General features: G+C 34.2%; 1 protein-coding gene across 4 annotated transcripts in view; it reads left to right on the top strand.

The window, feature by feature from the left end:
- The window catches only part of LOC133192080 (uncharacterized), a 239734-nt gene that overhangs the window by 11405 nt on the left and 205100 nt on the right, over nucleotides 1-23229 (top strand). Inside the window, exons 3-9 of one of the 4 annotated variants that reach the window (XM_061327932.1) lie at nucleotides 1899-2201; nucleotides 2394-2565; nucleotides 3982-4070; nucleotides 4174-4373; nucleotides 4469-4739; nucleotides 4901-5123; nucleotides 6377-6502. The exons of 1 other annotated variant lie outside the window; for it this stretch is intronic. In XM_061327932.1, coding sequence (XP_061183916.1) covers nucleotides 4326-4373; nucleotides 4469-4739; nucleotides 4901-5123; nucleotides 6377-6380 — 546 coding nt within the window. In that variant the 5' untranslated portion in view covers nucleotides 1899-2201; nucleotides 2394-2565; nucleotides 3982-4070; nucleotides 4174-4325 and the 3' untranslated portion in view covers nucleotides 6381-6502. Of the gene's footprint in view, nucleotides 1-1619; nucleotides 2202-2393; nucleotides 2570-3981; nucleotides 4071-4173; nucleotides 4374-4468; nucleotides 4740-4900; nucleotides 5124-6376; nucleotides 6503-14935; nucleotides 15043-23229 lie in introns of those variants that run through there. 2 more of the 4 variants (XM_061327933.1, XM_061327931.1) reach the window with 2 other exon arrangements.

The following is a 23229-nucleotide window of genomic DNA, read 5'->3' as shown; positions in this document are numbered from 1 at the left end:
ATATCACTTATTCGAATAGGTGATATCACCAATTCGAATAGGTGATATCACCCATTCAAATAGGTGATATCACTTATTCCTTTTGAATAGGTGATATCACTTATTTGAATAGGTGATATCACCTATTCAAATCAAATAGGTGATATCACCTATTCGAATAGGTGATATCACTTATTCGAATAGGTGATATCACTTAATCATTTTGAATAGGTGATATCACTTATTCGAATAGGTGATATCACCTATTCAAATCAAATAGGTGATATCACCTATTCGAATAGGTGATATCACTTATTCAAATAGGTGATATCACTTTTTGGCAGTAAATACCAAAACGGCGCCTCATAGATATCACCTATTCGAATAAGTGATATCACCTATTCAAAAGGAATAAGTGATATCACCTATTCGAATAGGTGATAACACCTATTCGAATAGGTGATATCACCAATTCAAATCAAATAGGTGATATCACCTATTCGAATAGGTGATATCACTCATTCGAATAGGTGATATCACCTATTCGAATAACTTTTCAATATCTTCTCTACTCAAGAAAAAGGTGTCATTAATCATATGTATATGGTACGTAGCATCCACAGATAGTGTATACGTAGGTTTGTTCAAATTCAATCATGACACTTGGTGGTAGCTTTTGTGGCCACTATGGGGGATAAATTTTACAAGGAAATAAATAGGAAAAAATCTGTTAAAATCTTCTTTTCAAGAATAGCAAAGTATTGATTAATCATATTTTTAAGGAAGCATCCTCAGGTAGTGTAGATACAAGTCTTTTGTTCAAATCATGATCCCTGGGGGTCATAGTTGCCAACTCAAATTTCGTAGCATCACAACCAGTTTTTCAACCCATAACCCGATTATTTTTTATGACATGCTTTTCACTTGATTTTTGCTGAACAACCCGAAAATCACCCAGTATCCGGATTTGGTTTGTAATTAGTTCACACATGTCATTTCCAACTATCAAGTAAAGCTTGCAATGCCAATGGCTATGAACTGTAGGCTGTGTACCGGTAAATTATCAGTGCAGTTGTTAACAATTATATGGGAGATGTTTTGACAAATCGAAATTTGAAGTCATTATAAAATGGCTTCTAATAGAACGAGATTGTTACATTATCAACACATGATCAATGCCAGCAGGAACAACACCAACAAAAAAGAAAAATGATATTTAAGAACATGTCAATGAATGTTGGAAAACAACTTTCACTGGATGAAATAAAGTGATCAACAATAGTATGAGACTAATTGTACATAAAATCTAAATTATTTATCATGTTTATCATGTCTGGAGATGAAAATTTTCTTCAAAACCAAGATTTGAATACTCTCAAAATTTCCCCGAATTCCCTTGTTTTTCCAAAAAGCAATGTAGATACATGAGGATGTTATCACTTAGCAAAATTAACATTTTTGAATTAAAATAACTTTTTAATATATTACACTAAAGAGCTAAGCCCACGAAGGGTCAAAATATGCCATGTAAAATGGTCAAAATGACACTGAAGTTTTGGCCAAATCTTTTTTGCTTAAGGTGTTTCGATTGTCATATGACATCATCAGCATCACGACGAAATATTCCAGAATATTTATGCTGTTATTGTTTTTAACATAAGTTAGCAGTAGTTAAAGTCCGGTTATGCATTTACAATATCCGCCAAAAACGAACATCTGCTGCATAAAAAAAACGGACAATTTATCAAGCGAGGACATAGCAAAAAAGTACTTGACTTAAAAAAAAGGTTTGTCAGTGCGCTTAGCCAAGAACAGGGGTGAACCTTTACCACCGATTCACTCGGAAGGTGACCGGAATTACGTTGATCACACTGAATGTGAACAATTCGTGCACTTAGATCATGATTATTTTGGTTTAGAGGAAGAAGTGAGCGTGTGTGATGATCGATATCCCTCTATAGACAACAGTAAAAGCTATGATTGGCGAGTGGGTAGACATATTGTGGAATTGAGTGTTCTTGCAGATGGGTTAAGGGCCTGTCAGCTTTGCCAGTCCCCCCTACATTTACATGACTGCATAAACGAACAAAAGTTTGGACTTTCCCAGGTCCTGGAAATTAAGTGTGAAAGCTGTCAGCTAGTAAACGACCTTGCCACAGGAAGCCGTCATCGGACAGAAAAGGGTGGGCTGGCATGGAATGCCAATACAAAACTAGCAGCAGGTAAGATGGCCAGTGTAAAATAACATAATAATTTGTCGTTTAAAACTTCCAATATTGCATCATTAAGTTCAATAATACAATAGACAAAAGTGGATCATTTAGATTTGCTATTACATCAAATATTTCTATCCAATTTCATATTGTATTTATGGTTTGATAGTCTAATACATATATATTTTATGTGCAACATAGGTATGGTCAATGGAGGGTGTGGCGAAAGCCATGTTAACACTCTTATGGCAATGCTGAATATTCCTGGAATATGTCATAAAAACTTAAAAGAGAGAAAAAGGGAAGTTGGAGAGAAGCTTGAGAGAATGGCAACTGCATCATGTTTAAGAAATCTGGCAACTGAAGTAGCTTTGTAAGTATAAACTTTGATAATTCATTTAGAAACACACAGAATTGATATACACTAGACAAAATTGCTAATGCACCACCTAAATAAATTAACATTTTTCTTTTCAAAACTTGTTTATGATGTTTTTGATATATAATTATGTTACTTTAGTATAAAATGAGACATTTTGATGCTTTAACTGATAAATAACAACAATGTTTACTGAAGCATAACCACTTCATAGAAAAAATTAAAATCACATTTATACTTTTTTGGTGGAATTAATTTCTAATTTTTTCTTTGTGGTTGTGTTCTTTATGTTTGTACGAATTAAAAACTCAGAAAAAAAGTTACACCGTATGCGGCGTTTGTCTCTAGAAGAGCGTGCTAAGGCAGCCAGTATGATGTCTGCAGGGGGTTCCTTTGAAGAAATTTGTAAAAAATTAAAAGAATTAAATGATTATGAATTTCTCTGATGAAAAATTGTTGAAAATGAATTAACGATCATGAAAATGTTTATAGTAGATATTGACGGCATTAAGTGAGCACCACACAATAATATCAAGATTATTCCACAAAATTGGGGCAACCGGAAGTTGGGTGGATTTGGTAGGGACACCAAGGCACTGGGTGACTACTAAGCGATATGGTAGTCAATCAGGGTATATCATTTGATTTTTAAGTGGGAGACTGCTCCCTTTGCAACGTCATGGACCACCATCGGTAATCACCAACTTCATATCTTGGCAAAAACGGTGCGCAGTGCACGTCGGGAAATTGGTTTTCAGACAAGAAGGTCCTTTAAGGGTCTTGACATGACACCAAGACATTTGTCAATCCAACTGTTTTGGAAAAGATGGCATATTTTATATACTAGTACCAATCAGGAAAATGATCAATTCACAAATAAGAATAATAAGTGGTGCATTAGCAATTTTGTCTAGTGTATGTACTGATGGTATGAGAGAATTTATGAGAACATAAACTATGACCCTTCATTCTGGCATATTTTATGAAGTCCTTTATTTATTTATATGCCCGACTTTCCAAAAATTTCTTTCATTCAACTATCATTTTTGAAGCAAAACAGTTTGTACTATAGTTTAGATGTCAGGTACGGTATTACGGAGATATTCATACTCATCCATAGTAGCTCAAGAGAAAATGAACCTTTTTTAATTTGCAAAGTATCTTATGAAAAATATTTGAAAAATGTAAATGTTTCTTGGTACTATATTATATATAGTCTGCGATTATCTCAGAATTTTGGTAGCACTGCATAGGAATACAGGAAATTACACACAATAATTTATCAGAATTTCCACTATTCATGCACTTTAGAATGTAGAGCTCTCTTTGTGATTGACCACTTGTTGCACATGCTATCTTAAGTTTTAGTGGCTATGTCCATCATTTTTATGGTTTGTTTATTTCTTGTAGAACTGATTCTCAAGAGGATGGCATTGTTGTAAGTTTCGATGGAGCATAGCAAAAAAGAGGCACTGGCAGGTCTTATAATAGTCTTATTGGTGAGATGTGTTTTGACATTATTCTTTTACTGATAAGAGTAACAATTTATAATTTCTGTACACCTGAAGGTACTTTCTAAAAATAACTGAAAATGTCTTTCAGGTCATGCCACTCTAATAAGGCAGAAAACAGGAAAACGTGTTGGTTATGCACTGAAGAGTAAGAAATGTCATATCTGCAGTGCAACTAAAGAGAAAAATGTAACACCAAGAAAGCATAACTGTAAGAAAAATTGGGAAGGTTCTGCTAAATCAATGGAACCAGCCATGGCTTGTGAAATGCTGCAGTCTGTTTTGGACCAGGTAGAAAAAGTAAAATGTGTTAATAACCAGAATGTTTTTCCAAAGTAATCTTTGAGATGATTCTGAATAAGCCTTATATCATCATTATTTTACAGGTATCCACATTAGTGATGGACAATGATAGCACTACGATAGCTAGAGTGAAGTCAACCGTAGACAAGAACATCAGAAAGCAGTGTGACAGTAATCACACAAAGAAAGGGTTCACGGCTTCCCTCATAGAACTGAGCAAGACCCAAAAGCTACTGCGAAACACTAAAGTCTGCTCCCACATTGAAAGATGTTTCAGCTACAGTATTTCGCAAAACAAGGGCCAACGAGAACAACTAGCCATTGGACTGAGCAGTATTATTCCTCATTTGTATGGTGTGTAATGAAAGTCAACTAGAATGTATTGCTGAGTGAAATATTAGGGCTACTTTTAAAAGTCTGTTGAAAAACTTATTACTATCTGGGAAATGGTTGTTATTATATCATGATTATGTAATGATATGTATATATTGCTAATGAAGTATTATCTTGTGTAGGTGAGCATTCTAGTTGTGGAACCTGGTGCATGGGTAAGGAGGAGGGATATAAACACAAGGCACTGCCATATGGAAAACCACTTGATGACAAAGACCTTAGAGTGGCCTTGCAGTCTCTGATGGAGAAATTCATACCTAGATCATCTGAATTGGCCAATATGGGGTCCACTCAGTCAAATGAAAGCTTTAACCATATGGCAGCTTCAAAAGCACCAAAGAGATTGTAAGTACATGACATACCTGTGCAAACTATAATAAAAATAGTTCTTAAATTTAAGTTTGAAACTTACATGTATGTGAACAAGTTGTTACATGTACTCACCCCTATAGCATTAAATATTTATAAACAATAGTAATAAATGTATAAGAGCAATGTAGCTTATTTTGCAATACATCTGTAATGCAGATTTTATGGGGGCTCAGAAAGCCTTGCCTCAAGGCTCTCTGACACAGTTTGCCAAAAAAATGATGGTTTTGAATACATATCTGAGGTAGAATGTGTTACATGCAGCCATTCTTGATTTGATTTTTATGCCCCTGGATCAAAAGATCCCGGGGGTATATTGTTTTTGTCCTGTTTGTCTGTTTATCCGTATGTCTGTTTGTCTGTCTGTCTGTTGTCAACTTTAACCTTGGCCATTACTTTTGATTGGTTGGAGATATGACTTTCATATTTCACATGTGTATTCCTTGTGACAAGACCTTTCTTTGGGTACCATCATATTTGACCTTTTGACCTTGACCTTGGAGTTTGACCCACCTTTGCAAAATTTTATGAGACTTTAACCTTGGTCATGACTTTGAACAGTTGGTGCTTGGGGTTTCAAACTTCAAATGTGTATTCTTTGTGACAAGGCCTTTCTTTGGATGCCAACAACTTTGACCTTTTGACCTTGGAGTTTGACCTACTTTTGACAAACTTTAACCTGGGCCATAACTTTTGAACAGTTGGTGCTTGGGGTTTTAAACTTCACGTGTATTCCTTGTGACAAGACCTTCCTTTGGATACCAACAACTTTGATCTTGACATTTTACTTACTTTTAAAAAACTTTAACCTTCGCCATAACTTTTGAACAGTTGCAGGTAGTGCTTTCAAATTTCACAGGTATATTATTGAGACAAGACCTTTCTTTGGGTACCAACATTTTTATCTTTTGTCCTGGATTTTGACTTGCATTTGAGAAACTTTAACCTTCGCCATAAGCTGCCATACGGGGGCATCAGTGTTTCACAAACACATTTTGTTTTTAAATATGGGACTCTACCAACTAGTATTTATAGCATTATTTATTTCTAATACATGTATATGTATAAGATAATAATATAAACTTAAAATTTATAACCAGTGATATGTCTTGGAACTTAAAGAGAGGAATTTACTTTTAACTTCCACAATTATTATAATTATTTTCTCATGTGTCTAATGAGCTGATATGTGTTTCAGTGTTTAGTAATTAAGTAACTTTGATTTGTAGCTAAATAAGAGTTGCTCATTATCACCTGGTACATATACCATGAAACACGAGACGCAAGGATGCTAGGCTGAAAAGAAAGCGCCTGAGAAATGCACAGCCAAGTGCCAAAAGAAGAAGACTGGAGCTAAAAGCTGAAAGGCAATCTAAGAATGCATCACAGTCTGTTCTTGAAGGTACATGTACATTTATTTAGTATGTACATTTATTTAGTATTGACTAATTTTAGCAATTTCATCATCTTTAATATATTTACTCATATATTGATGCAATCTAAAAACAAAATGATTTATTTTTCAAGGAGATACATATAAGCCAAAAATATGCTTAGAGGCTGAAGAAAACCTAGATATAGATGATATTCAACTGGATGCCCCTGTTGACAATCTGCATACACATCCATTGGTGTTCTTTGATTTGGAAACAGGAGGATTAGGTTTGTTCATTTTTAAATTTCAGTACATGTATAATTTATAGGTGTTTGTTAATCATATAATACTTTTAAAATCCCTCTTGTAATCACTACATTGAGTATGCCAATAAGATCACACATTTTGTTTCTTTCTATAGGAAGAACATCTGATATACTTCAAATTGCTGCAAAATGCAAAGAAAAGGAGTTCTCAGTGTATGCCTTGCCCACTCACTCCATCAGCAAGGAAGCGTCTGAAGCAACCTCTTTGACCTTCGATGGAAACAACCTCTGCTACAAGGGAGAAGCAGTCACTGCATTTCCTCCACCTGAAGCACTCACCAAGTTTCTGATATTTTTAGAGTCTTTTGACCTTCCAGTGTTAGTGGGACACAACATTCAAAACTTTGACTTACCAATACTGTGACACCATTTGGGAAATTGTGATCTTCTTGAAGATTTCGTAAGAATGTAACTGGATTTTTAGATATTCTAAAGATTTCCAAAAAATTATTGAAAGATATCCAGCTTCCTAACTACAAGCAAGAGACATTGGTTCGGAATCTATTAGGAGAGGAATATGAGGCTCATAATTCGCTGGCAGATGTGACAGCATTAGAAAAGTAAATATATTACTTTAGGTTGTGTCTGTCAGAAAGTACAGTGTCTGAAAATGCTTTTTATTTACCATATTACACACGTAAAGAGTCTTTAGAGCCATTATTAAGATGCAAAGTTGTGTCAGCTTTAATACTTCGATAATTGGTTGTATGTGGACTTAGTTTGTCAAAACTGAGACAAATTCATGCTAGAGACCCAGAAAATGGTATTAGATATATATTTTCAGAACCATTGAAAGAAAATCCTAAGAGTGTAAGAATAACAAAATCCTCAAAGATTATTCAAAAGGTTGTGGATTATCTTAGTATGTAAGCATATATACATTTATGTACGGTACATATGTATATTGAACTGACATGTACCTGTAGAAAGTGGGGAGAAAATTAGTCATAAGTGGATAAGTAGAAATGTAATATATTTTCAATTTTAGCATTATTTCTTGATTGGGTTATCGAAGTGTCAATTATATTTCAAGATTTATTGAGTTAACGCATTACTGGATTTAAAGATAAGAGTAGAAAATATATTGTGGAAGTTATAGAGAGCCAATATATTTTATTACTTTTTACCAGGCAACATTAATATTGGTTTGCAGTTTTAGAAAGGAAAAACTTTGATTTATATGTATACTAAATTTTATGAGGTTTTAACAATTATTGAAGAAATTGTAGACATTTTTAGAGACAGCACTACCATATTTTTCGAGATGAATTGGTAAGAAAAATAAGTCTGTAAATGCCATAATATGTATACTGACAAGCTGAAATGACTCCATATTGTTTAAAGACACAGTAATTTGATTAGTTTATGCAAAGATTTGCTTTAGATTTTGCATATTAATTAAATTTAAATGAGATGTTAAATTTGACAGCAATCCTAGCTAGTATCATATGAAAAACATACAGGGGAAGTCATATACAGATACCATATTTCAATATTTTTTATCAGGCAATATGATTTTTTTTTTTTACAATTTTGGAAAGGATATACTTTGAATTGAGTACATACCAATTTTTATAAAGTTTGAACCATTATTGAAGAAGTTATAGACATTTTTGAAGACAACAGACATTTTTTGATGTAAAGGAAAATGAGTAGAATACACTGAAAATGCTGTGATATGCATACTGACAGGTTTAATGGCTCTATATTGTTTTAACAAATAAAATAAAGTATTTGTTTTGTTTTATGCAAAGATTTGTTGTAGATTTTGCATATTAATATAGTTTTTATGTGATATTTGATTTAACAGCAATCCTCGCTGATATGTTATAAATAGTGTACTTATGTAAACTGCCACAGAATAAACAAGACGTGTTTGTGAAACACTGATGCCCCCGTATGGCAGCTTATGGCGAAGGTTAAAGTTTCTCAAATGCAAGTCAAAATCCAGGCCAAAAGATAAAAATGTTGGTACCCAAAGAAAGGTCTTGTCTCGAGGAATATACCTGTGAAATTTGAAAGACCTAGTTGCAACTCTTCAAAAGTTATGACGAAGGTTAATTTTTTTTTAAAAGTAAGTAAAATGTCAAGGTCAAAGTTGTTGGTATCCAAAGGAAGGTCTTGTCACAAAGATTACATATTTGAAGTATGAAAGCCCTAGCATCAACCATTCAAAAGTTATGGCCAAGGTTAAAGTTTTTCAAAAGTAGGTCAAACTACAATGTCAAGGACAAAGGGTCAAAGTGGTTGGTATCCAAAGGAAGGTCTTGTCACAAGGATTACATATGTGAAGTATGAAAGCCCTAGCATCAACCATGCAAAAGTTATGGCCAAGGTTAAAAGTTTTTCAAAAGTAGATCAAACTCCAAGGTCAAGGTCAAAAGGTCAAAGTTGTTGGTATCCAAAGGAAGGCCTTGTCAAAAAGAAAACACATGTGAAGTTTGAAACCCCAAGCACCAACTGTTCAGAAGTTATGGGCAAGGTTAAAGTTTGTCAAAAGTAGGTCAAACTCCAAGGTCAAAAGGTCAAAGTTGTTGGTATCCAAAGGAAGGCCTTGTCACAAAGAATACACATGTGAAGTTTGAAACCCCAAGCACCATCTGTTCAGAAGTTATGGGCAAAGTAAAGTCTCATAAAATTTTGCAGAAGTGGGTCAAACTCTAAGGTCAAGGTCAAAATGTTAAATATGATGGTACCCAAAGAAAGGTCTTGTCACAAGGAATATACATGTGAAATATGAAAGTCATAGTTCCAACCAATCAAAAATTATTGGCAAGGTTAAAGTTGACAACAGACAAACAGACAGACAGGACAAAAACAACATGCCCCCGGGATCTTTCGATCCTGGGGCATAAAAAAGGTTTGCAACTTATAAATATTTTTCTTTATTAGCTCTTCTGAGCCAAAGGACCGTTCACAGTAGCTCAGTCGGTAGAGCGCTCGCTCTGTGATCAGGAGGTCATGAGTTCGAATCTCGCCTGCTACAGACCTAAGTCGATAAAAAATGGGTAGCAACTGTTCCTTCGCCATGTGCTCGGCACTTTGAAGTGAAAGTTGCGGGTCCTTCGGATGAGACCTTAAAAACTGAGGCCCTGTGTCACGGTAGGCGTTGGCACGATAAAGATCCCTCACTGCTCAAAGGCCCTGAGTGCCGAGTAAAGGTCAAAAATTGAAGCCCTTCACCAGTATATGGTGACGTTTCTATATGAGTGAAAAATTCTCGAATGGGACGCAAAACAACTGATTATCACCAAACTTAACACAAAAGGATAAGGATATGTTGTTTATTAAAAATTATTCAAGGCATCACCCTGGGGCAAAGGGCGTGGTCTCAAGGTCACTTCAAAGTTGACCAAAAATTACATTTTATTAAAATGTTGATATTTTGTTTACTATGAGAACTATGATCATCAAATCTTGTCAGTTGATGCATCTAAGGACTTCATATCATGTTGATTCAAAAGTAGGTCATGGTGAGCTACTTTTTAAATTTTGTGGCCATTCTTTTTCAAAATGATTTAGAGGCATATTTTAAGCAATATAAGACCTATGATCATCAAACTTTGTCAGTTGATGTATCTTGGGTCTTCGGAGTACATCAACTAAAAAGTAGGTCACCTTGACCTACATTTTATGGCTAATCTGTATGAAAACAATAAAAGGTCATTAATTGGAATACTGAGAGGTTTAGAATCAATAAATCTTGTAAGATGATGCATCTTAGGGCCATAAACCATATTTATTAAAAAGTAGGTCACAGTGACCCACTTTTTGATCTTTGCAGGCATTCAATTTCAAAGTGTTTTAGAGGCATAATTTGGACATTTTAAGGCCTATGATCATAAAACTGTCAGTTGATGCTTCTTGGGTCCTTGAAAAACGTCAACCAAAAAGTAGGTCACCATGACCTACTTTTCAATTTATATGACTATAATTAAATGTTTCGGGTACTATTTGGCTTAGAATCATCAAACTTTGTCAGTTGATGCATCTTGGGACATCAGAGTACAACAACTGAAAAGTAGGTCACGGTGACCTACTTTTGAAAATTTATGGCTTTAATAAAATATTTCGGCTCAGAATCATCAAACTTTGTCAGTTGATGCATCTTGGGTCCTTGGAGTACGACAGCTGAAAAGTAGGTCACCGTGACCTACTTTTGAAAATTTATGGCTGTATTTAATATTTTCAGATACTATTTGGCTTAGAATCATCAAAATTTGTCAGTTGATGAATCTTTGGTCCTCGGAGTAGGTCGACTGAAAAGTAGGTCACTGTGACCTACTTTTAAATTTATATGACTATAATAAAATTTTTTCAGGTACTTATTGGCTTAGAATCATCAAGCTTTGTCAGTTGATGCATCTTGGGTCCTTGGAGTACGACAACTGAAAAGTAGGTCACCATGACCTACTTTTGAAAATTTATGGCTTTAATTAAATATTGCGGCTTAGAATCATCAAACTTTGTCAGTTGATGCATCTTGGATCTTTGGAGTAGGTCAACTGAAAGTAGGTCACCGTGACCTACTTTTGAAAATTTATGGTTTTAATTAAATATTTCGGGTACTAATTGGCTTAGAATCATCAAACTTTGGCAGTTGATGCATCTTTGGGTCATCAGAAATAGTTGACGGGAAAGGATGTCACTATGACCTATTTTTGAAATGTTATGGCTTTATTTAAATATATCAGGTACTTATTGGCTTAGAATCATCAAACTTTGTCAGTTGATGCATCTTGGGTCCTCAAAGTATGTCATATGAAAAGTAGGTCACTGTGACCTTCTTTTGAAATTTTATGGTTTTAATTTTGATGCATCTTGAGTCCTCAGAGAATGACAAGTGATAAGTAGGTCACCATGACCTACTCACAGGTATTAATTGGCTTAGAATCATCTTGGGTTCTCAGAGTGTTTCATCTAAAATGAAGGTCATGATGACCTACCTTTGGAATTTCAAGGCTTTATTTGAATATACAGGATACTTAGAGGTTTCAAATAGAAGTGATAGGTTGTACAGTTTATCAGAAGAGTGATTCAAGGTTCTTGGGCCTCTTGTTTTAATTCTTAAGATATTATTCTTTAAATTTAAACAACAATTACATGTATTTAACCATGAAAACATGAAGGGAGGAGAAACCTTAAAAGATAGCCTAGGTATTGTAGTTTATCAAAGTGGAAAAAAGCTTAGAGTTCTGTACCTGTATACCTGAGATCTACTGCCCCAATCTACATGAGATACAGGAATTTGCTTAATTTTATCTCATTTTTGGAATTATATGATCAAATTTTATATAGAGCACAGGCCTGCCCCAAATTTATTTAGAGTTCACTTGAAAAATAACATCAAGAAGTTTCTATTTTTGATAAAATTTTTGTAGGGCAGATGTGTGCTAAAATCTTAAAAGAATATTCTACAAAAATTGGAATTTCCTCATTTTCAACCCTTTTGCCCATTGTAATTGATATGATTATACATTTTTCATATAAATTATCATACTATTTTCTAGTTGTTTACTAACACTTTAGTTGTATAGATCCACTATTTAATTGTTTTACTTTAGGAAACAAGTCTTAGATTAACTGTAATTAGTTATACACCAAGCAACAAGTTGTGTGAGGTATAATGTTTTTGACCCGTCCGTCCGTCAGTCAGTCAGTCCATCAGTCCTGTTTTTTTTTTGTCAGCGCAACTCCTCATAAACCGCTGCACCGAATTTCGTCAAACTTTGCAGATATTTAGGACACAATATGTAGATGTGCATATTACCAGGAAATTTCTATTCCTTTATTTTTTCCTGGGAATTTTGACACTTTTCAACTCAGATTTTTGGCCATATCTTGAATATAGATATGAACAGTTTGTCAGCGCAACTCTTCTTAAACCGCTGCACAGAATTTGGTTAAACTTTGCAGATATTTAGTACACAGTGTGTAGATGTGCATATTACCAGGAAATTCTGATTCCATTATTTTTGCCTGAAGAGTTTTGCCTATTATTGAAGAAACTTTCCAGCTAGGTAACAAGGAAATCCACTGGAATCAGCTTTTGTACTGAAATTTTATGTGAAATATTTTATGACCTTAAAAGACCCCTATTGATTTTGAGATCAAAATATTAATGATTTAACACACACACACACACACACACACACATACAATCTTGGATAGTCCCCCCCCCCCCCCTTTCAAATTGGTGCTTTGCCTTAAATAATTTCGTAAGTACAGTATTATAATATAAACAAATTCATATGACTTCCGTATATTCTCGCCTATAAGTCGGTTTTTTGGGAGTTAAACTTTGGTCCAAAACTCTTTATCCGACTTATACGCAAGTTAAATGATTGGTATTTTAGTGGGTTAGTCCCTCAAATGTAAGCTTAAAAAATACAACCGACTTATAGGCGAGTATATACGGTACATCATAATTTTGTTTCCATCAATTATTTAAATGTGTAAATTGTCATGTGTTGGACATGGACTTACACTCATTAACAAATCGAAATCACTGAGGAATTTAACAGTTTGTCAGCATAACTCCTGCACTGAATTTCCTGAAACTTTGTAGGTATTTCAGACATAATGTATGGATTTGTATATTACCAAGAAATTTTTATTCCATTATTTATCTAGAAACTTCAGCCCAATTAAATTTGTAACATACAAAGATTTGAATGTCCTTATATGCAAGAAGTTTTGATGTGATGATTTTTTGCAAGTAATGCCCCTTTTTGAATTATACTGTGTATTTAAAATGCACTGTGTCATTCATTACGTGTTGCATTGTCGAGTTTTTGGGGAGCGTGGGGTATGTGAGCTTGCTCAATTTTTCTTTCATTGAATCTCAAACTAGAAGTAAACGTCTTCTGTGAATAGACTCTAGATACATTCAGTAGATACATTGGTAACCACATATACATGCAGTATCTCTCTCTGATACTTACAGCATTCAGTAGATACATTGGTAACCACATATACATGCAGTATCTCTCTCTCTCTCTCTCTCTCTCAGTATCTCTCTCTGATACTTACAGCATTCAGTAGATACATTGGTAACCACATATACATGCAGTATCTCTCTCTCTCTCTCAGTATCTCTCTCTGATACTTACAGCATTCAGTAGAAACATTGGTAACCAAATAAACATGCAGTAAATCTCTCTCTCTCTCTCTCTCTCTTTTGCTGATACTTACAGCATTCAGTAAATGTAAATCATATACAGTACCAATTTTGATGCACCGGTTACGCATTTCGACAAATTATGTCTCTTCAGTGATGCTCAAGCCGAAACGTTGGAAATCCAAAATATTTAAATAAAAAAGATTTGAAAGAGCTGAAAAAGATGCCAAAAAATGGATCCAAATACCTCGAAGGATCAGAGCTATGCATGAGGGAGATAATCCTTATTTTTGAAATGAATTTCTAAATATTACCACAGGATTTAAATATATATCCGTATTTCTAAGCTAGTACCGAAGTACTAGGTTACTGGGCTGTAGAGACCCTCGGGGACTAACAGTCCACCAGCAGAGGCCTCGACCCAGGGGTCATAATGTAAATCATATACGGTACCAATTTTGATGCACCAGATGCGCATTTCGACAAATTATGTCTCTTCAGTGATGCTCAAGCCGAAATGATGCACACGATACATTGGTAAAAATATATACATGCAGTACCCCTCTCTTTCTCTCTCTCTCTGATACTTAGAGCATTCAGTAAATACATTGGTAACTACATACAATAAGCACCGGCACCCGGCGAGATGTCGCCGTTTTGATTAACAGATATCGCCGGCTCGAATTTCCTGCAGAGTGATGCACACGATAACACTGTTTTGAGTTGTGTTCTAATTAAATTATGGTTGTTTATTCAAATAATAAAGTCCTGGCACTATTCTGGGTCATATGAGGGTATTCTAGCTCTAATGTAAACGGAAGGTTAGTGTAGAACGTACATGTAATTGCTTTACAAATGCCTGAAATGGCTATTATCCGAGGTATTCCGAATGCTGAGCTTGGCAATAAAAAATCAGAAGAGTTCCAAATGTAAACATAGCCTTGTTCCCTGGCTCATCCTTGTTAAGGCTAGTGTCGCGGAGTATACGATGCATAACAGGGACAGCTAGGGAACCAGGCTAATGTAACCATGAAACGATCTCGAGCATTTTTACAAAAAGACCTAAATCTGAGGGTAAGTAATAAATTTTTAGTCCATGAAGTAAATATATTTAATATGAAGTTGATTGAAGTAAACTTTCATTCATAAAATTTAACAGAGACTCGATGAAACAGATTTTGACAGATGACAGGAAACGTGTACAGGCTAGTGCAGGGGATATAAAACGAAAGTTGAATAGTCAGTTGAATACTGATCCCGATCAGAAAGAAATCGAGGCGGGGTAAAAAAAAATCGGGGGGGGGGGGGATGAAAATATAGGGTTTTTTATGGCCTTATACAGGTATGGTGTGCATTATTTAAGCTGTATGTATTAATCAACAAATGTTACTATAAGTACCGAATTGTCCATTTTTCATATTCGTCATGTTGTAACATAACCAGTCGTACAAACGCATTAGCATGATGTGCTTATGCATGTCACTCAATTTGTGAGCACAGCTTTCCATGTTGCGACATGAAGGACATCAAAGTTTAAAACTCGATGCTTAAATAATACAAATGCAGCATTTGTTTATCATAAGCAAATTAAATAATACTGCAAATTGTATCATGGCTAACAAATCTTACTGAGGAGATCCTTCTCTCTTCTTGCGTGGTTTACGGCTTGGTGCACTCTAGGTCCATGGAAATATGCTTGGTATTGTGCCTCTCTTCAATTTCCTTAGTCCTAAGAGATGTACATCAATGTTAATTTTAACATTATTAAAGATTTAATCATCTGTTTCCGAAATAAAATATTACATGCATGTTGTACTATATTCCAAATTTCAATTATTGAACTGTTAAATTAAATAGTAATGCGCCTTGATTTCTTAGAGAGACTATATTTAGAATTGAACAATAATTTATCATAAATTAAAATTATCAGTGCTAGAGTACTAACTTTATTATATAAAAATTTAAGCTGATAAGATGTAACAATGGTAAAACCAGGAGAACTCAAACTTAGAAGCTGCTTGTAGCCGTGTACCTGTCAATGTTTTCACAATATCATCTTCCTTAAAATGCTTTGAACACACAAATGTGGACTGTGGGGATTGTTTCATTTGAATAACAATTCAGAAATTATGCATGTATTAAAAATTATATTATAAACTTTTTATTATACTTCTGTTAAAATGTCTCCTATATAAAGTTAAGAAGGTAAAATAACTTAATTTTAGAATAGATGCACAAGGCTTTATTAGGGCATTGGCCTAATATAGCTTTGGCTTATTTATAGGTTACCTTTATTAGGTCAGTGCAATGGGTAGTTGCAGGATCCGATAAAAAAAATCGAGTTGGTGCATAGAGTAAGGATATATTGTATATAAACAGCTTTTTCTTATGCATAATATGATGATAAGTGGTCCACAGTTAAAACTAAAAGGAACTGGACATCTGTAGCCCTTTCCACAAAAAATCTTAAGTTTTTTGCGTAAGATTTTAACTTAACAATCTCTTACGACAAATCTTAAGTGCGTTTCACGAACGCATTCGTAGCAGATTGAACTTAAGATTTTACTTACGACAGATTTCATCCCTAGCAACGACTTCAATATGCTTTATAATCCTTAAATAAGTGGGTGAAAATAAAAATAAAGCTAAGTTTTCAACATTTGTCAGCATAACAAACACTATTGACAACAAATATCGAATGCAAGCGTTTGTGAAGCAAGGAAGTTTAAAATCTGACGTCACAATCACAAATCTGACGTAAAAGAAGGTCATACGAAAATCTTTTAAAAGTGAAACTTACATCGTAAATATTTTGTAGTGTATTTCATTTGATTTTTCGACAATTATTGTGAAAAAAATATAAAATGTTATTGGAAGTTGCTTTAAAAAGTTCAATTTAACGTGTATTTTGGGTCTTGCGGTTATATTTTTATAATAAAATCGATTTTAAAATACTTAAGAGAGGGTTGGGGCCTCGTAAAGTTACGACAGATTTTGCACTTACGAATTTCTTAAGACTTTTTGTGAAAACGATTTTTATCATAAGTTTTCACTTAAGATAAAAATATGTCGTAAGATTTTTTGTGAAAATGTCCACTGATTACAAGTGTGTATTGTGTATTTTTCAATAAAGAATACTGATTGTGAGAATAATTTATGGCTGGCATTTTATATTGCTTTGTTGATGCCCATATGGCCTATTAATTGTAATTAATTCTATTAAATATTAAACATACATCATTATAAAGTGTATATGATTTAATAATGATCAGGCTGCAGATAATCCCATTTGCATGTTATGAAGAGAGTTGGTTTTCTGTTGGGAAGTAAGCTGTTAGTTGGAATGGGGCTTGGTTTTTCACTTTTATAGGGATATTTATCATTCAAAACCATTTTACATGACTTAGAAAATTTAAAAGTTGTTTTATCGATATGTAATAATCTAACTTAATACCATATAGAGATTTGAAGGAAGTGCGAGATGATACGAAACCTCGCTTGCACTGAAAGCTTTTAATGGACGTAAACAACACTGGTGATTCGGTATCTATCGCCTCACTGTGATAAATTAAAAAGGTCCTGTATAACAAAACTCAATGAAATTAAAGGAAAATAAAGTCAAAATTATAAACCTGCAATTTTTTTTAGATGTTTCAGGAGGGATTATTTTTAAATCCACAAAACCGATAAACTCTGTGTCAGGCACGTGAAAAACTTGCATGGAAGTCGGGGCCTTCATCTCGCCGTATCTTTATAATCCACTCTTTCCGTAGAGATGGATCCTTTGGAAAAGAGTGGAAGGATGTTGCTGTACCCCGACGACTATCCTCGTTACAAAGCGGCACACAGCAATAAGCTGCGGAGCTCGATTTCGCAGGACCGTCCATTTTGAGCGTCTGCTCGCACATGTGCTTATTGTCAGGTCAGCCTCGTTATCTAAATAAACTTCAGCGCGTGCGTGAATAGAAACCTCTCTTTGAAGTTATGCGTATAGAACGTCTGTATTATGTAGGAGCAAAAGAAACGAATACATTTAAAAAAAACCTACCAAAATAAGAGCTACATTACTTGTCCAAAACCAGACCTGCCTACTCTTTTCATTGCAAGGGTGTAATTTCAATACTCATTTTGGCGGAATTTCAGAGGTAGAGGCGTAATCCTCTACGTTTCCCTAGTTTGATGTTTTGCAATGATACTATATTGTCGAAATAAACCTGTAATTGTACATCATTGAACAAAGCAGGCATGAATTTTCCATTTTCAAATCATTTATTTACAAAAAGTCCATGTGTTGTAAAACTGGTATCCTAAATGCAGTCATATCAAACTTATTTAACTTACATGCCTAATGAACTTCTGGAAAATTTATAGAAAATCACATAATTCAAAGTATCATTTGCATGTTAATACAAATTCTACATATTTGCGCTATATCGTTTTTGTTTTTCCGTACATTTGCTGTCTCTATGTTGTTCTAAGCAATGTAAGAATGAACGGAATTGAAAATTAAACTGACTTTACTTATTGCATATTTCATTCAAAAGATTCCCCCCCCCCCTTATTTTTGGTATACCACCCGTTTAAAAGGCACAACGACAAGGTATATTACGTATGTTGTTTGTATCGTAAAAAATCATATCGTGAAGAACCAAAACCCTCTATTAATTACCTTCTTCTCGTTTTTATTTAGGAAGCTTTACTTTAACTCCCAAATTAGCCTTTCATTAAGTTGTCTAGGAAAAATACTTAAAAGCGTAAAATTAAATTTCATGGCGTAACAGCGTAATTTTGTGGTAAAAAGCGGAAGAATTATGCCAAAAGCGGAAGGGTAGGCAGGTCTGCAAAACCTATTAATTTTGAAGTTGTATACAGATACTTGGAGTATATTCAAAGTCTATACTTCATGTTCGCTATTGTTATTGTTTGGCATTGCTCAGTAAAATGGACAAAATGAAATACGCACGTACGAGGGGTTATCAAAAATTTCGTGGACTGATGCGATTAAATTAATACTATGTAGTGTATGCTTACAAAATGTATAAGGAACATAAAACAACAAAAGTTTAGTATTGTTGAAAATTTTAGCTTGATATGTTGCTAATTTGCCAGATTATTCTGAAATAAAAAAGACATTGTATGATCATTTGGCGCTGTCGACGTTTAGTTTCATGACGTCCGACAACGTCATTGTTTCCTAATGTCCGCTCTCTCTCTCTCTTTCTCTCTCTCTCTCTCATACATTTATCTTGATGAGATTACCTGGAACTAAGTAAGGACTTAAGTCCTTCTTGTTTATGTGACTTTACAATGTCATAAACAGCTGCTTTCAATGCATATAATATTGTAAATGTATCTAAACATCGGGAAAGATTCTCACTTGATTATTCCAGAATACTTAGCTTGTAGGAGATTCATTTCTACCACACATGATCAACGGCACTTTTCGACGTGACTGACATTTGAGACCCTGACTACAAATCGACATTAACTGTACCATCTTTCATCTATCTGAACCTTTTTGAGCATTTAAAAACAAGTACTCTGGATGCATCCTATTTTTCTGCAGCCCGTTTAAACAATCCCTAGGTCTTTCTCAGTTTTTCCAGGAGCGAAACTTTATAGAATGTTTGAAAAAGAAATTCCTCCCCCTTTTTGACCTCATTTTCAAGCCCCTAATTGTTGAGACACTCCATATAAAATTTACGATAAAATTTCATAGAACTTATAGAATGGGTAAAAATTGCAAATTTTAGGGAACAATTGTGTCGTACCACGTGCCTGAATTAACGGGATTTTTTTATGACAAATGCTCATATCAAAAGAGTTTTTCTTAGTTACTCTCAGGCAGAAAAAAAACGTCATATTGAGGTTGCGCCGCCTGCACATACAATTGCTTACAAAAACAATAACAATTTATTAAAAAATAAAACTTATGATTTATGGTTTAATCTATAGATAGAAAAGATGATACTTAATGTTTCAAAATTCATTGACATATACCTAAAGCGGTTTTAATTTTATGGCGCTAGTCCACGAACTTTTTAATAACCTCTCGTATAACAATAACAAACAAGCATTCTGAGAGTATTGCATTAGCAATACTAGTCCCCTACCGGCAAGTGTAATCTGGTTCCCGTTAAAAATTGAAAATGCCATAATTCCGTCAAAAATCAATGAAGCGGAACGAAATGCAAACTTGATCTGTAACTCATCAAGATACACTCACATACCAAAAATCAGCTCAATATCTGCAAGCGTTTAGAAGAAAAGTGCGGAAAACCAAGTGGGACAGACTGACAGACAGACAGAGGGACAGACAGACAGACAGACGGACAGACAGACAGGAAGACGGACGGACAGACGGACGGACAGACTCAGAGGAAACCTATAGTCCCCTCCGGTTTCACCGGTAGGGGACTAATAAAACTAGAAAGTCTGCTATTGCAAGCAATAGCGTATGTCGCCCCGAACTGGCTGTATTAGAAATGGTCTAACAGTATATTATTCTGATTTTGTTGCTTTTTTTAAAGAAGCTTTTAAAACACATGGTCCAGTTGCTGACTCTTGGATTGTGGAGGATTTATTGTGCGGAGATAATAGTTTTGACAGGCAGGATTGGTGATTAATAAAAAAAAATGATTTCCTCAAAAACCTCTTTTTTACAATAGCAATATGTCGCCCGACTTTGTTCGGGGCGACATAATTCTACATCTTCATCCTTAATTAAAATCATGGATTCAGTCTTCACAACAATTGTTTTTTTCAACACATGCCCGTCGGGCATCTGCATCCACTAATTTTACCAAGCCCGCACCAATTTTTACATGCCTTACTAAAAATTTTCCTTCGTGAAATTAAAAAAAAAAATGCTGTCTTTATGACATATGTCATCGATGTTAGTAAGAAACATGAACCATTGTTTATACAAGAATGGACCAACAACCAAAAATTTTCAAGAGTGAAAAAAAATCTTTTGGGTGGTCATGAACATATACCAATACATGTAGCTATAAACGCATGTTAAGCACTTTTTATGGCTATTATGCATTACCAAAAATTTTGAAATGTAGGAGGTTAACCTCTGTGCAGTTTTTAACATACTGAATTTGGATTCCTTGTAAAAATCCTAATTACAGTTTGTGTACACAATGTGGCATGATTATCTCGTGCATTTCAACAACAGTAGAAAGACGACAGGGATTAGTTAGTTACGCTTCATTGCATATATGACACCTGTGAAATTGATTTCAAGATGTGTATGCACTTCTTTGGTCAACTTATTAAGTATATATACTTGTCTGTTTTAATGATATTGTTACATTAGGTAATACAAAATAAATTTCACCTATTACTTGACTTACTGACGGCATATTTATTTGGTACATTAAATACATGTATAAACACGGCGTTTAAGAAGGGTCAGAGAATCTACAATAAATAATAAATCTCCCAAAATGTGGTAATCATTGCTATTTTTGAAGAAATATGAATTTAATAAAAGAGTATTGGGCAATTGAACATGTTGAAAAAGGGGGGGGGGGGTAACGATAACTTCTGACGTAAATGTAATTTCTTTTGATTTTATTTACCGGGTATTTTACTAAACTACTATTCAAAGAACTCGACCCACAATATGCCTTATCTGGCCTAGTAAATATGAAAAAAATAAAAAGAGCTTTAGAATGTATGTTTTTGATCATTCTCACCCTAGAACATTAACACATTTTACATGTACAACATTCCGTCAAAACCGGATATTTATAATGTCAAACTAAATTCTAAACCTCACCGTGGTTCGGGGTTTTCCGGGAAAATGCCAAATTTTACACAATCGTGATTTACACATACAGCACACTCGTTACCGCAAAATATTAAAACAAAATAAGAATAATAACTATTCGAGAACATTTTCCAATGAATATATTTTGCGGTAACGAGTGTGCTCATGTTGAAAAAAAAAATAAAATAAAATTTCAGTGCGTGTGATAATTGCTATCGTCACGATCCATCATATACGTCTTCGTGTTTTACACAAACTTATAGGATCGATTCATGAGGTGTAAATATATTGATAATGTAAGTGGAAACGCACTCATATCCCACATGTAAAAAAAAAGTTAAATGAGGCGTCATGAGCCATATCAGACGATTGGAATGTATGCTGGTTTTAAAAAGCATTAAAAGTGCCAATTTATCAACAGGTTTTTTCCCCAAAGTTAGATGGGGTCACGGGCAAGAACAACTTTCATACTTAATGTATGTATAAATACCACAAATACAAATCTTTATTTCAATTATTAGCGTTGTTTGTGCTTTGACAAATACGAAATTTGACAATACTTTTGAATTTTGATGCTTTCAAAAATCCGGTAATTTCAATAACCAATGACTATTGCTCAGTAATGGGTGGCTCATATTACACTAAAGATCCATAGATAAGACACAAGGCGATAGAAAAGCAGTCTATTGTTCGTTTTTCATACACTAAATGTGGTAAAGAATCTAACAATTACATTTTCTGAAATCATATTCGGAAAAAAAACATGGGTGTATGTATGTTGTACATGACGTTACTCGGTAAACGTCATTTAGAAGATACATGCAATCAATATTGCGGTTAAAAATGCTTATCCTAAAAAAAAATCGAAGGCTTTTTATGGACCTAATTTTCTGTCGTTTTGTTAAATGCATTTAATTAGAAATGGGAAAATTATCTAAAAAAGATATCATTAGAAATTTAGCATTGAGATAATTAAGAAGTATCTCTGTAACCTGGATCCAAAATAGAACTCATAAGTGCTGATCCGTCAAATGCACATGTCCGGCCTTTTTATAACTACATGTAGCAGCAGTCAATCTTTATTTTTGTAACTTCATGTCAATCATTTCATTAAAAAGGCCCGCGTGATAATTCTTATGCATATCATGTTGTAAATTTTGAATTTACTAGGGGGAGGTAAATGCAAAATTTACAACATGATAACTAGTAAATTCAAAATTTACAACATGATATGCACCTGCATGAAAAAGTGAAAAAGAACTTTTTTAAAGAAAGGATGCTGTCCGGTTTCAACACATTTTAAATATGTTTCCAGAAACAAGATGCATATTTTACATATATGACCCTTGACATTGTTTATTATAAGGAGTGAGATGAAGTGCAAGTGGGAGGTCAAGTTAAAAAATAAATGACAAGCCAAAAAAAAAAATGGATTTGTGAGAAGGAAGAAAAAAAGGGAACTGAAATATGTTTCAAAAAAT

This window comes from Saccostrea echinata, unplaced genomic scaffold (assembly GCF_033153115.1).
Source record: "Saccostrea echinata isolate AGI-Se365-2 ecotype Australia unplaced genomic scaffold, CSIRO_AGI_Sech_v1 ptg000025l, whole genome shotgun sequence".
NCBI classification, from domain to species: domain Eukaryota; kingdom Metazoa; phylum Mollusca; class Bivalvia; order Ostreida; family Ostreidae; genus Saccostrea; species Saccostrea echinata.
This window is presented reverse-complemented; position numbering and strand designations above follow the sequence as displayed.